The 16,262-nt window shown below is 33.0% G+C and overlaps 2 protein-coding genes across 2 annotated transcripts; one reads left to right on the top strand and one right to left on the bottom strand.

Annotated features, from left to right (window-relative positions):
* Positions 1-415: 415 nt before the first annotated feature.
* Positions 416-10,488, bottom strand: LOC110723769 (ATP-dependent 6-phosphofructokinase 5, chloroplastic-like). Its single transcript, XM_021903143.1, has 13 exons — positions 9,843-10,488; positions 7,688-7,778; positions 7,540-7,613; positions 6,860-6,971; positions 5,593-5,688; positions 5,343-5,444; positions 5,152-5,226; positions 4,324-4,464; positions 4,052-4,168; positions 3,855-3,959; positions 3,259-3,339; positions 2,286-2,414; positions 416-947 (listed from the first exon to the last, which is right to left on the bottom strand). Exons 1-13 carry the CDS (start codon positions 10,166-10,168, stop codon positions 780-782), a joined length of 1,617 nt encoding a protein of 538 aa, XP_021758835.1. The 5' UTR covers positions 10,169-10,488; the 3' UTR covers positions 416-779.
* Positions 10,489-12,528: 2,040 nt separating this feature from the next.
* On the top strand, positions 12,529-14,341 carry LOC110698231. Its single transcript, XM_021875655.1, has 2 exons — positions 12,529-12,628; positions 13,357-14,341. The coding sequence occupies exon 2, from the start codon at positions 13,427-13,429 to the stop codon at positions 13,955-13,957; it is 531 nt and encodes a 176-aa protein (XP_021731347.1). The 5' UTR covers positions 12,529-12,628; positions 13,357-13,426; the 3' UTR covers positions 13,958-14,341.
* Positions 14,342-16,262: the final 1,921 nt, after the last annotated feature.

Genomic DNA, 16,262 nt, shown 5'->3' with positions numbered 1-16,262 from the left:
AAAAGTTTGCATACTCCAAGCGAATACAAACTTACAAATATAACCAACCGTATACATAGGTTCTATAAACCACCAAATATACTACCTCTGTTAATTATTACATGCAACAAAGGAATATTTTATGTCTCACAAATAATATCCATTTGTTACACATAATAATTAACGAAGGTAGTATATTGTTTTCTTAATCCTACATCAACAATTACATAATTTATGACAATGATTTCAAGTATTAATTATTTGTTGTAACAAACAAGACTTGTATGATACTTTATTTTGGACTATTCTACCACAATTTACATTGCAAAAAAGCTTAAATAGGCAATATGCTAGCAGCTAACCTCACACACACCATTGGCAATGTTCATCAATATATGCTGACTTGTACATCGCAAATTTGACAGCAATCAAAGCATTAGATTGATAGCACAACTGCTATAAACTGAGGTTACCACTCCTCTTTCATTACGATAAAAAATAATTCAAGATTACAAATGTAACGTACAATGTACACATTCCGTACAATCCATGACCTGGACGGCTGGACCAACACCAAATTGGTCAAAACAACTACGTAGTAGTAAAATTTATTTCATCGCCTTGAAAAAATTGGCATGAAAAGCTATACTGCAGAAAAATTACATATAAGAGTGTTTAAATCAATCTATCTTATTACCCTAAATGAATATCCACTTTAAATTGTTTCCTCAATAAGTTAGTGTTTCTCCTGAGTCCTGAGACGTGGAAGTTCTGTACGTAAAAAATATGAAATCAATTGTTTAAATAAAATCAGGCTGGCCAGTTGAGGTCAAGCAACGGTGCCACATACGGCTGTTAGGATCCACAAGCCGTGGGTATTTTATGACTTCAGGTATAGGGAAGTAGGCATAATGAGTGTTACACAAACCCACTGTGATTCCACTGAAGCCAGCAAATGCTCCGTGAACCTGCAAAAACCATTTGCTCTTTTCAACTTCAATATTTGGTAGCATATCTAAATTGCAGACCAATATTAACCAGTAAGATGGTGGTAAAAGTCTCTCTGTGGAAAAGGGGGGGGGGGGAGAGAGGCGGAAATCTGGGATCGAATCCTACATACACCACAGTTATTTGTAACTCTCTAGTATCTATACAAACCAAAAAAATACCATATTTCTCTGCACTTAACTTTTAGCCATGACCTAGTAACCTTAATTATAAAATATAGCTATATGCTACTAAATTCAAATATCTTCAACTAGTTTATAGAAACAAATGACAAGTATATAAGTTATAACTTGAACATCCTATTGAATTTAAAGAGCACAGGAGAAAACAAAAGGCCTTAAAAGCTCAAAACAACTCCAAAATGTTGCTGACTTGAATTTTTGTGTAATGGGTTAGTCTATCGGTTTACATTGTGGTTGCTACCTCTACCAGGACCAGAATGATTATTTCTGCTCGATGGGTCTATATCCACGAACCAAAGCCTGCTGATTTGGGCCCTCAGTATCCCAACTACTAGGGTGCTCTTATGGACATGAACAGGTCATTTGGCACTAAGTCATAGCTTACATACCACCCTAGGTTTAGCCTTATATTAGAAAATAATCCTTGGGTGTAGAAATTACACAAAACCAATCTCTAAGTCCATTTTTCATTCAAACGAACGCCTTTTAATGGATTTATAGATCAACTTTCATTCAAATAAACCCTCTTTTCCATATTGTTTCCTCCGTATTGTAAATCTGGACTTGAGAATGAAAATTAAGGGTACATGTCAAAGGTAACATTAAAATTAAATGTCTGGAAAAGCAATTGGAGGACGATATGGAACATGGGTGAAATGAAAAGGAAAGAGGGGAGGGGCACAGTCTTTTTCGCGAACTTTTTAATGGCAATGAATAGAATGCCCAAAAAGACCTCTTCAAATAATACTTAAATGCCATGTAAGGATCTGAATGCTATATTATGGTAATTTAGCTTTATAGCTCAAGATCCTTTCAGCATACTATGATAGTACGACTTTGTCCACGTCATTTATATATTTCCGATGCCATGAACCAACAACATAGGATAAGGACTCAAGCAGTCAAGCTAAACTTAATAAAGCATGATGCTTCAGTTTACTAGCATTCCTTTTGACTTTTTGCTAAAAGTTTAAAATCCTAGCAAGCATTTTGTAAAATCTGTATTTATATTAGCAAGTTATAGCTAGTTATATTCCATCCCAGAATCCCACCCCCTCCAACAAAACCAAAATAAGAAATTTGGAATCATAAATGTAGAGGAAAATGAAGACTTACAGCATTTTGCCCTAAAATAGTGCAGAGGATCCCATCTGAGGCATTTGCACGAATTGCACGAAGCATGTAAGTAGGATCAATGTACTTGACATCAGCTGATGTTCCAAGCTCCTTAAAATATTTCTTTATCTAAGGTAAAGCAAATAACATGCAGTTAAGCATAGTATGATACAGAAAGATGATCAATGAAAGTTTTTGTTCAAAGCAACAGGCTACGTATTGTATAAGAAAATTAAAACATTAGAATCCTTTCTAATGTTTTGGGAATTCATGATTGTTATGTATTACCATTAGGATCTAGCCCAAAGAGAGCACTCATTGGTAACCATATCACTAATAAAGCACCAAAACTTCAACAAAGATATCATACAAAATAAATAAGGACACCAACAGTTGTGCATAAGATTCTGCCTAAGCAAGGGTCTGATCAACATATTTTCAACTATAAAGTATAGAAATATGCCCTAATGTTCGTTGTAAATTATAACCGCAAGTAAGCAATTGATACTCGTTTCTCATAGTGAAGCACTAAAATGGATACCAAGAGGGAGGAGGAAAGTCGGTTAAACACCCTCATTTTGAGAAAGTCGGTTAAACACCCTCATTTTGAGGAAGTAAGGTTTGAGAACTTGCCACAAGACTTTGTGGTAGGACAGACTTGCAATACTTACCTTTCTCCTTGCAACCTCTTACATCATCAGTATAGCACATGTTATTACATCAGGAAAATGCAACCAAGATTTTATAGCCCCTCAATATTTTGTACTGTAAGTGAAAGCCGATAAACATTCTATTCATCAACCCTCCAGAATACCCAACAAACCCAAGCGGCATATAAATGATTTCGAATTCCAGAGAAGCTCAAACAGACTTCAATTTAACCATTAGATACAAGTGTTTATCAGCAAGGCTTTGAACCTCAAGTTATCTTAGTGGAAAGAAAGAAGTCAAAGGAGAAGAAACCAACACTAACCTCTTGTTGAATATGCACACCAATATCACCAAAGACAGCGTTACCGGATGCATCAGTGGCATTACTTTTCTCAAGAAGATTCTGCATTTAAAAAGAGGAACAAACAATTAGATGTGCTGAATTTTACATTTCTAGGAGTGGCAGATTTCCCCCATCACTAAATAAAATATTCAACTTGCATTAACATACAAAAGGGGGAAAAAAGGAACAATCAGCCAGCAATATTCATAATCTATTTATTTTCTACCCACATATTTTTCTCAGATAAATCCTTCCTTACAACCTCTTGTTCATATTGTACAGACTTACAGTCATTAATGGACAGAATATTAAGATTCTTCCAGCAAAACTGTTTATGGTCAGTTTCATTGGTACACAATAAATATAAACTACAAAGACTCTCTCGTTAGGTTAAAAACCATCAAAAGAAAAACCACAATAAGGGGCTTGAGAAATTCAGCAACTTTAGTAGCTGACAATTGGATCCCTTTTAACGTCAAGGTCAGTCCTTGATATATATCTTGCTAAAGCAAACTATCAATTAGGCTGCAAACGCTCCAACAAATTCAAAATGTAAGGATGGTACGAAAACTCACCAGCGCAGCTCCCTCAGCTACACAGATGACAGCTGATCCCTTTGTATCAAGTAGGTACTCGAGATGCCTCAAAATACCATGCGGCCCATGTATATGAAATGGTACCTTGGATGAATAAAAAGTAACACACACTTTAGTGATAGGTCAAATCTCAGGAAGTTAGTGTGTAATGCTTAATTTGTAGTTCAACAAGGTACCTCTGGTATCAAGCAAATATCAACTTGGCCACTAGCAAGGGAAGCATGCATTGCTATGAAACCACTGCTTCGACCCATCAATTTTACAAGGCCAACACCACGATAAGCACTATGTGCCTATTAAATGGAGCAGTCAAAAGTAAGATTAAGAAGTATAAACTATGTATGGGTTTAGAAGCCAAATTGTTAACTGTATCCAACTTGTACCACAAATAAGCAACTTGAGAAAGAGATAAACCAGCAAGAGGCTGATTCATGATAAGAGGTCCAACCTCAATGTATGCAGAGTTAATGGCTCTTTGTGCTTCCTCAACAGCTGTATCAAAACCAAAGGTCTTGTCCATAAGCAAAATGTCGTTATCTATAGTCTTTGGCACACCAACAACAGAAACCTTCATTCGTCTTTTTCGGCACTATAGCAAAAGAAGCAAAGAACAAAGTGAGTTCCTCCCTACCTCCCTACACATAACAGACCCACACAGGTGACAGCCTACAAATAAAGTTAAATGGCACAGGTTTATATGTCTTAGTCCTCATATGAATACAAATAAGGTGCTTGAGTTATGAATGTGGACATGAGAGGGAAATCGAAGGCCTGAAGTACTTTCAAATAACCTCATATAGCTTGCTTGTTATCGCAAGCACAAATAATGGAATTAAAGTTTCAATTGACAAAAAAGGAATGTTTGTCAACTACTATATATTATAGAACAATTCCCAAAAGTTATAAACATTCAAAAAAATTGAGAATGATAAATCCCTTCCTAGGAAAACTTTTATAGGACCTAATTTAGCCTTTTTATTTTTTAAAACAAATTTAGCCTTTAATAAACCATTATTAAACAATCAAGGTTGAATGGTGCGAGTAATTACTCTCAATTGTCAATTAGAGTTGGGCGAAGTCTAAGATAGTCTCAAATTAGGTCATTAATTAGCTTAAAGGCAATTTTTTATGATATATGCCTCAAAAAAATGTAACAGCTGCATAAAAAAAGAAATTGAAGTGGTACATAATAAATAGGTAGTTGACAATTTTTCCTAACAATAGTAAAGGAAAAGGAAAAAGTAAAGTGTTTGGTACAATATGAAGTATCTTAAACCTCGTTATGAATTGCTACTGCACCAGCATGTGTTCCATTTCCACCCAGAACAAAAAGCATATTAGTTCCTCTTTCCTGTAATCAATAAGAAATCAGAGGCATCCTATATCAATCATGGTTTCAAGTAGCCTTTTTACTATTTTCAAATGATGAGATGCAGGAGTGAGCAACAAAAACAAACCTTAACCTACCTCCATACTGTCCACAATTTCTCTGACAGTTGGCCCACCTCGTGAAACTCCTAATAAACTCCCCCCAGAGAGGTGAATGTTCTGAACAACTTTCCGTGATAGCTGAATATAACAGAGAAATGCATCTTACGTCAAGATACATAGACAAAAAAAAAATATTCAATTCGGATGCAAGAAGAACAAATTGTATATTTAGCACTAACATCAAAGTCTGTCCAATTGATAAAAGAGGCTGAAAAAGAAGACTTACTGGCATTTCCTTTATGCCCTTGTCTGTAAAACCACGATACCCAAATGGAATGCCTACAATGTTTTTTACACCATATATGTCAAGTGTGATTACAATCTGCACCAAAAAGAAAAATCAGGAGATAAGGAAACTAGAAAAGCTGAGAAACTTATTTACTGCATAACATTCACAAAAAACTTCTCAAATTATTTGTTTCTTCCATGGGTTAACAATGATGTCTTCAAAATTCGCTATCAATTTACTATATAAAAAATTAATTGTAAACTTAACAAGGGAGTTTATGAGATGTATACTGAGGAGTGCACTGAAATGTGGGCTTAAGGACGTGCAAGGCAATTTAACTCCAATGTTCTCCCCCCCCCCCCCCTTTTTTTGTCTAGGCAAAGGTGATTTCAATGAAGAGCACCCAGGGCGCATTGTCATGCTCCGACTCATTGTCCCCCATGCTAGCGTCATTGGGGTATGGGTGTAATGGCAACATAGGGGCACTAATCAACAACCATGCACTCTAGAGCTTTATTTAATAATAAGCATAAATTCCTAGTATAAACCTAAATGAGGACAACCAACATAAAAATGGGCTGGTTGAGAGCCTAAACGGGATTTAAATGGGCTGAAACTTGAATTTGTCATATGTGTTGGGCTAATGAAGACAATCGTCGAGCTAATTTTCTAAGATGAAGCTTAGAAACTTGATCTAATGCATAGCATAAAGGTTGGTGCTATTCAAAAGGTTCTAGAGTCCTTAAGATCACTTTTGTAGGAATAGAACCTTTTACAAAATTAGAAAATTAGTGGGTAAAAAACTAGAATTTTCTAGGTCTTGTAGCCAGTAGGTTTATAAATAGGCACATCTCATATACACATCCATTCCAACAAACAGTTATACTCTCATCCATAGCAATACAAAGCAGTCCAAAAAAACATAGCTATATAACATATCAAAACCATTAGGTGGATAGATTGCATCCAAAAAAACACTTCAGGGTAAATTTGTAAATAAAATTCAACAAAACAAAAATGAGATAAGGAAATAAAATTAAAAACAAACCTAATGTTATTTGCTTGATTCAAATTCATACTAAACTATCCTAATACATCCCGTTAAGTGATAAATTCGTGTTATATTCATATCCTCTAAATCCCCAAATCTGAAATCCAAAAATTTCTTATAATCTATATATACAATTATTCACTATAATACAATCAAACTATCATAATACAAATTTCAGGTTTTTTTCCATAAAAATATAGAATTTAAACGAACCTGTCTAATGACATCATTAAGACCCGGACAAAGACCTCCACAAGTAACTATTGCTGCATTCACTTCTTCGGGTCTGAAATATATCTCTTCTCTTGGTCCAGCACGATGTACCCTAAAACAAATTGAATGAAAGACATAATCATTATTTTACTGATATTAATGGAATTCATAATTTGAATACTAAAAACCAATTATTATATAAACAAGTAATTAAACAAAATATATAATATTATTAAAACTCTAAAAAATAACTTAATTTTGTCATAATTCATCTTTACCATAAGAATTGTTGCCTCAAAAATTAATGATAAGAATTGGTGCAAAATATTTATCAAGTTGAACCTACGCCCTTTCACTAATAACATAAATACCTTACCATCTATTTTTGTATTCATTAATTCACCATACAACCATTAGTCACTAATAATCAACTTTGAGTTTTCCCATTTCTTATACTAATTGTATTAAACATCTCTCCAAAGTTTAATTCATTATATCATTTGATTTTGTAGTCATTGTTATTGTATTACTAACCATATATCTATCTCATGACTTTATAATAACAACAATTCTGATTTCTAACTCTCTTAAGATATAAAATACTTAACAACAATTCTAATCTTGTAATATAATGACTTAAGACACTATATTGGCCAAAAACTAAGAAACAATAAAATTACCATTGCTCCACCCAGGTACAATCAGGATCAATGCATTCTGCACCAGCTGAATCTTGCGAGGAATAGCGGATGACCTGAAATTGTTAATATGAAATAATTAGATTCATATATAATTAGACTTTTCTTAAAATCAAGAAATATAATGCACCTTTAACAAAACTCTGTCATTGTTGTTAATGTACCCATTCCATTTCTCATCTGATGGATACCCACCTGCAAAATCTTCACTCACCGGAGACCTTAAAATAAATATTCAAATAAAATATAGTTAATAATGAAAAAGAATAAACAAAATGATCAATAACACTATCCATACAACTATACATCGATTGTAATAATGCAATATATTAGTCCCTTTCTTAATGTAAAAAAAAAAAACACAACTATCATGTATCTAACACAATATTTTCACTTTCACGCACGTCAATATGTAACTTCAATCATTGTTATTTTTAATTATCAATAATCCAGAATTTTTTTATTTTTTTTTAAAGATATTTTGAAGATACATAAAAAAAACCAAATTTAACAAACCCCATTTGACTTTTTCTAGTATATATAATAGCAAATGTAAGAGTGAAGCATATTAATACTTCATTCTTTTTATTTGGCACGTTTCTTTAATCAAATCAGCTAACGCACAAGTGCAACAATTAATATCTTTAATCATCAATACTTCATTATTTTTAATTGGCACGTTTCTTTTATCAAATCAGCTAATGCACAATTGCAACAATTGATATCTCTAGTCATCAATAAGTAGAAATTATCATTGAGATGATTATAAACGAACAGAGATCCTACATGACTATGTTTTATCATAATCATAGATTTACAAAAGGTAGTCAAATTAAAGTTTGTTGTGTTATAGTAAATAAAAACAAACAAAGAAGCGTCAAAAGTTTTGTAAATTTCACTAGTCATTATCATCCATAAATCCATTCCGTATCTCTCACAAAGTATAAAGCACTAGATTATACTCTCTCCCCGACTCTTTTTGTTCTTTCATTTCCCAATTAGGAAAGTTTACAAAATTCTTCTCATTTCTTTCCATATATGGTAAAAAGTTCCTTCAATTTTCTTTTATTTATTCGGTGTATGCGCCAAATATTTTATAACCTTTTTTCTCTTTTCGATACAATTTTTTAAACAATTTTCCACTAATTGCTTTTCCTATACATGATTATACATTTTAATTATCATTCTCTTTAATGAAACTCCATATTAATTACCATTTCTTTTTTTTTTGAAAAGTGGGATTATTTAATGTAGTAGAGTATCTAGTACTTTAATGGTTTCTAGCTCATCAAAATTTTCTTTTCTTAATTTACACTCAATTCTAAATGAAAAGAACAAAAAAAGATCGGAGAGAGTAGTAGTTATTCTAGTTAACTACTCTACTTCATTTATAAATACTAAACATGTCATACAACTCATACCTCATTTTAATGAGCCAATTGAAAACGTATAATTGAACTATTAATCCTACATCCCAACAAACGTTAAAATTCATGCAGCTGAATAGCTTGCTCTTATAGGAGAATCACAATGTAGCTGACAGCAGTCAACAATAAACCTCATCTTTCATTCTCTTTTATCCAAACCCAACTTCTTCATATCCTTCTTAACTATTTCCATCCAAGTTGGCCTTCCCCGAATTTTTAGATCCCCTCATCCCAATCCTCTACTTTCCTGGCTGATTATCTCAATATCTCCTGATCACTGCCTCACATTCCCAAACAAATGCAATTAGTGATCTCTTATTATATTCCCAATGTCTGCAACTTCAACTGCACTTACTAATACAAAATCCTTCCAAGAACACCCTAGGTGTTGTAACATGCAAATATGCAATCACTCATCCTAACAGTCTAACAAATCCACCTGCCAATTGTGTTCTAAATCCGTCCAAATACCACTCACCTTAGGTCAATTTAATCCCAAATCCTTTCTATATTACAAAATAGTATATGCAACCATTAATTCCGCCTTTCTAATAGCCCCATTAAGCTACTTATTTTCTTTCATAATTCTTACTACTAAGGACATGTTCCGATTTACTGAAAACAACTCAACTGAAAATCAGGAACTGACCCTGAGCGGAGCTGCCTGAACTGAAATTAAGTGGAACAGAAGAGGCCCTAAGTACTAACCAAACAACAACAAACTACTGACACACATAATTCAGTCTACTGCATCTCAAATTCACAAAATAATCAATTTCAACCATATCAAAACCATTAAAAAAAAAATTGATAAATCAAATAATCAAAACAATTCAAAATAAAAATAAAAAGAATTACCGCATTTTAAGGCAAAATGTAGAAGGCCTAGGTTTAAGATCCTTGAAAACATCAGTAAGATGCGGCAAATTAAACCGCTGCTCAAAATCACGCTCATACTTAATCTTCCAATTTGGATCACTCAGATCAATCTCCTCCGGTGGATTCCTACTCTCCGCGCAACCTAACACCGACAAATTCCCGCTTTTCCTGCCACGTGTCGTTTTCGTCGGAAAATTCAACCGAAACCCTCGGTTTCCGACGCCGGAAAAGAAATTACTCGATTTCGCCGCCGTTGACGGCGGTGGGGTGAAATTGGAGGCGATCGCCGGCGAAATTGTCGCCATTGAAAGTAGAAGGATCGAGAAATTAAGGGGTTAAGGAGTGGAGTAGGAGAGAGAAAGTGAAGAGTTTCGTGAATTAGCGGTGGACGGAGTCGTCATGGGAGAAAGGAGATGCGCCGTCAATTATACGGAGGTGAATGAAAAGGGAAAAGGGGAAAAGTAGTTGGGTTTTATAAAGTCAACGTGTTTGACTGATTATTGTTTTTGTTACGGAGTACTGTACTTGACAAACGGCTTTGTTTTAGTTCGAGTTCGGTTTGTGTTTGTGACACTTTTTTTTTAGTGTGTGAGACTTTAGTTTTCTTCTATGCTCACAATGTTGTTGCTTCTTGTGTAGTTGTGTTCTTGCCTTTTTAAATGGAAAAAAAAACTTGCTTCTTGGCATTAAAATGTAAGAAATTAATGTCTTAAGTAATTACTACGGATATAAGAGTGAGACTATTGGATGACCAATGATCTGGTCATGAGAAGAGAGAAACAACTTTTGGTTTAAAAAATTTGGATGAAAGAAGGATGAGAGATGTTGATGACCTGATCATTGGAATGACCAAGACAAAGCTTTGGTCATGAGTATAATAGTTGACAGGTAGCAAAATACTATTGGAAGGAAATGGGAAAGAGAGAGAAATTGTTATTTGCTATTTCCTATCATGACCAAAGTTATTTTCGACAACCATTGGGAGTATTTGGTTATGTGACTTGGTCATGGATGAGTGGAAAGAGAGATAAATTATATAAAAATCCATGACTAAGATTTTTTGGTCATCAATTGGGTATGCTCGGGTGTTCTTTTTAAAGGAACGATGTCATGTGTCACTCTTCAATGTATGTATGCTATGTCACAATGCCACGTCATCATCCAAAATATATGTGACACATAAGCTAACCACTTTATTTAACAAAATAAGATATGCTTTGAACAAAATTTGAACCCATAGTCTCCAATACATATCGGTAATACATTTATCATCTCAATCAACTATTATTAATGTTTCAAGTTTCACATAATATTATATATTCCTTTCATTTATTAAGTAAATTAGAGGTAGTAGAAATTATTTATTTATTTTTCACAAAATTAGAATATAAATACATATGATGTAAAAAAAAAAGGCATCTGAGGCAACACCCGAACTACTACACACACGAACTATACAAATAGTCAAACATTATTGTTAAATTAGAGCAAGAAGTACACAAACTAACAATACGAGGCATCACCTGGGGTATACACTAATTGAAAGTTAAAACACGTTTACGTTGGAAATTAAAATCGTTGTACAACCAACATGAAAACCTATGCTACCAAGTTGTTAGCACTACACCTACCACAAATACACAACACAACTGCACATATCACATTAGGAATTAAAAACCATTGTACTTGAGCTTGATTAGACATTAGACCTAGCTATTCCTAATTTTTCATGTCATATTATTGACTTATAGCCTTATAGGTAACATGATTGAACCTAATTAGCTCTAATTAGACTTGATTAACTCCAAAACTTATTTCTTAAGGTGATCAGAACACTCCCTTATAATACAATGCGAAGTATGTATAAATTATCATTATCAAATAATCACACATAAGGTTTAAATTTATTGCATGAGATTTCAAATAAAGTAAGAATGGTTAAATTTAAAACCAATTTTCCTCTAAATCACATCTTATTTAATATATAATGCAATGAATAAATGTTTATTCAAAAAATAAAATATTTTATGTAAAAAAGATAGTGACAATTCTAAATTATCTTAATTCTTTTACTTCAAGAAAAATTAAAAAATATTTTAGGAGAAAGAAATTGAGAGCAAGGTACTCCAATAAATCAAGCCCATCAATGGGTCCATGGCCCAAAACATAGACAACATGAGCAAATCTGTTTCAACATTGGCTCAAATACATAGGACATTCACAATTTAAAGCTTCAAACAATAAACATTACATTACATTATATTATATGACATTGATGTATGTATTTGTCAAAACACAGAAACCATGTGCATGTAAATGCATGTGACGCAAGATATATTATGCTTCAAAGGCTGGCCAAACCCATAAAAATCCCTTTGTACAGTTGTATTTTCCTTCAAAGTTAAGTACTCCATCAATTTGCTTCCTCAACTATAACATTATTAGTCCTTAGTCTCATAATTTTCTTCCTAGTTATGATTTTAGCTAGAGATATTTGTCGCCTAAATTTGAATAAATCAAATTTAAATGATGATATAGTTTAAATAAGCCAAACTTTAAGTCATTTTCATTTGATTATTTTCATGCTTCTTTCATGCTCTTAAGTCACATCAATTCTTTGATTTCAATTGGTGTATTTAAGTTGTGGTCCAACTAACTAAAAGTTATCCTACAAAAAATACTCATCATATTTGCTAAGCAACAAAATATAATAGCAACAAGATGGAGTTCACAAAGGTGCTCATGTTGTTTTGATCATCATCCTGGTATAATACTATGATAGCTTTCCTCATCTTTTCAACTTTCTACCCTTTGTCTTTTTGTTTCTTTAGTTTATTTGTTGGTTTTTATGTGTTTGTGTATGACGCATGTTTTACTCAATGGCTGAGACGACCACAAAGGTTCTCTAGAGATCATGTTAGGAGAACCACAAGACATGTCTCGTGCATGCGCCGACACAAGAATACCATTTTAGCTCTTTTTGAATGAGAGAACTAGATAGTTTTCATTATATTATATTATTATCACATGTTTACTTTGTAATTAGATATCTATAAAGATTACATTATATTTCTGGTAAAACATAACCTTTTATCCGGTTTTATTTTTAACAACCAAAAGGGAGATATTCACTGATATTAAAATAATCGTACGTAAACCTCACATTCCTAAATTTTGCATGTGAGCTCCGTAGACTCCTATTTAGCGGAGAATCATTTTGTATAAAGCCCATCATTGTGTAACTCCATGTAATATGTGAAACCTGTATGTGATTACATTGCATTGTATACACCTAGACTCCTATTTAGTGGAGAATCCACATAGTTGGATAGTCAAATATTTTGTAATTATGGGCCTTTATTTAAATGGTCCCACAACTCCCATGTTAAAATAAAGGCATACTAATCACATCTGATAAAACTAGGTGTTATGATATTAAAAATTAGGTTACACCCCAGTAAAGTTTAACTCACTTTTTTTGTAACTGATGCAGCTTAAGAAGAGTAAATAAAAGCCAAGAAACAAAATAAGGAGATCATCAAAAAAATCAAAGCAAAGACAGAATGCAAAGTCACAAAGGCAACAACATCCAAACATCCCAAGAAGAAATTATCAAGAAAGAACTAGAGATGGACATAGAAAAAGATTTAGAGGGAGAAATCAAAGAAGAGATATATCGGCTCGCGCTCCGCCTTCATCGGCTATACCAACACCAAAGGGACAAGCATGCTTCTCATGAACAAGTACAGAGTAACAAAATCAAGGCATTATCTGAGGTCCACATTAGTATTAAGATGGAAGGAGGGACCAAAGTTGAAATTAAAGAAATTAAGAAGAAACCTTGGGATAACAACAATATTGGTAGGGTTCAACTTGGTAAGAATAATAAATCATCTAAGTTGGATCATAAGAGGTTTGATTGGGCCAATAGTCTTAGATCAGGCCCATTAAAAGCTTGTCATAATATGGGCCGTAAAAAGATACAGATTGGAAAAGAACATCCAAGGAAAGCTTTAAAGGAGAATATAATTGTTGCTAAAAAGCAAGCTAGTGAGCCCATTAAGGGGCGTTTGGTAATTGGAGTTGGGGCTTGATCATAGCTATTGAAATTTAGCATTTGACTTAATTATTCTAAAAAGTAATTATATAATTCGTATTTATTTGGTTTGATAAATAAGTTTTATTTGTTGAGTTAACAAAACACAATTTGGTATACAAGTGCTTGAAAATAAGAAGATGGAGCAATGTTTTCAGTCATATTGGAGGATTTAAGGGGAATGGCTTCACGTCAGAGAATGGTTTACAAATTTGTAATGAACATATTTTTATTACTTTTGTTTATTGTCTTTGTGATTCCTAGTTGTTAAAAAGATTGTGACTGCTCTCTTTAACCATAAAGAGAAAAAAAAATATATACTTAGTGACTTTATTATATTAATTACTTTGTATTATTTTTAAATAAACTTATACAAAAACATTGAAGCATTGTATAGTGATTTGTAAGCTTGTATTAATTTCGTAATTGAATTCTCATTCAACAACGAACATGAAGTTTAAATCCTACTCACTTTTTTCATTTTCATCCATTTTTTTTTTCACTTTTACTTTATACCATTTATATAAATTCTTACATTATTGTAATGGCAAGTTTGAAGGTGGGTGGTGAATTAACACTGTTTAGAATACGTGATTGTAAAAATTGAATAAAGGATGGTTTGGATGATTAGTCATTGTCATAGAAAAAGTTTGCGGGTAAAGGTTACGACATATCCAACGTGGGCCGGGAAGAGTGTAAGGTAGGTCCAATACTAGAAAGGGAACAAACACTAGAATGACCCAATTAAAGCCCACATGAAACGTGTTGATGGGCCCTGGGCCCATTTACTGTGAATTACTAGCTTGTAGCAGCTAATGATTTCCCCCTCCTCGGGAGCTCAACAATAGTCATGCTTCACCCCTAGGCCCTACCCAAGTCCCCCATACTCATCCACTTTGTTAATGACATTCAGTAATTATTTATAGGCTCGTAGCACAATTGTGTTCTTAGTACTCCTTTCGTTCCATTTTGATTTAATCATCATATTAAAATGCAGAAAGCCGTTTGCATTTTGTGTTAAATTCTCCTATATATGTAATACAATATTGAACTCGGCACCAAATCAATTCATCAAAAAGCGACAAAGCTAATTTGAAATGGTATGTATTAAGGGGTACTTTAGGAGGTATAATTAAAACATCTACATGGTATGTATTGTAGCCATATCCTTTAAAAATGAGTTGAACACGAACTAAATCTTCCTGAAAAATAAGTCCAAAAGAACAAGATTTCGCAATCAACATCCTTATGACAATAAGGCCAAGTACAAATAATGGGCAAGTTATCAAGTTTGTTTACATTAGAAGCATAAAATGAAGTTGTAAAAAAAGTGAAATGTTATGTAGTAAGGGACTAGGGTCACATAAGAATCTCGAGTCTCTAAGCTAAGAAGTAAGAAGGGATCAAGTTGTAAAGACAAAAGGAATGTCTGAACAAGGCATTATTATTACTCACTCGATCATCTAACAAGTATATATTTCTTGGGATCATATAAATTTTAGTCCACCCATTGTTAAAAAAAAAAAAAAGCACTTCTTTCGTAAGAGTATAAAGTACTTGTGTATAATGGTATGCATGGCACTGAAAAAGCTATCTTAGCTTCAATTCCTTTTTTTATTTTTTTAGTTTTTTTTTTTATTGTGTAATTAGCTTAGTTAGATTCTTGAGTGACTCGATTCTTTATTCTATTGGCTAAATTCTGCAAATGAATTTTGCTTTCGAAAAAGTGACAAAAGTTGAAGGACGAATCTTAAGTATGGACAATTTTTTGGCTCTTGATCTTCTGCTATTTTACTATTTCTATCTTTCTTTTTCATTCACCAAACTTACACGAAATTGTCTTGCTGAAAAAGTTGTACCAGTAGCTCAAAAATTGTTCCGTGGGCTAGGTTCTATTACTTATGTATAATCCAAATAAATGAGTTTGGACCTATTAAGGATTTCTAAATAGATTTAGTCAACAACTTAAGCCAATAATCCACCAAAGTATATCCAAAAAAATCACCACGGAAAATTGATGCCTTAGCTTGTTTGGTAATTAACAATAAATAGGGTTATGGAAATGAATTTTATAGGACTAAGGGTGGTATTTGGTGGTAATAAAATTTTAAAGAAAATAAACATTTTTTTGTCAACAAAAAAGAAAAAAATAAATATAATTTTTTTTTTTTAAAGTTCCTTGTAGAAGCTTTTTCAATTAATTTATTCAATTTTTACGGTGAAATGACACTAATACCCCCTTTTAATTTAAAATCTTATATGAACTACCAACCCCACTATTAGCTTATAAGTCATTTAACATA

This window comes from Chenopodium quinoa, unplaced genomic scaffold (assembly GCF_001683475.1).
Source record: "Chenopodium quinoa cultivar QQ74 unplaced genomic scaffold, ASM168347v1, whole genome shotgun sequence".
Taxonomy (NCBI): domain Eukaryota; kingdom Viridiplantae; phylum Streptophyta; class Magnoliopsida; order Caryophyllales; family Amaranthaceae; genus Chenopodium; species Chenopodium quinoa.
This window is presented reverse-complemented; position numbering and strand designations above follow the sequence as displayed.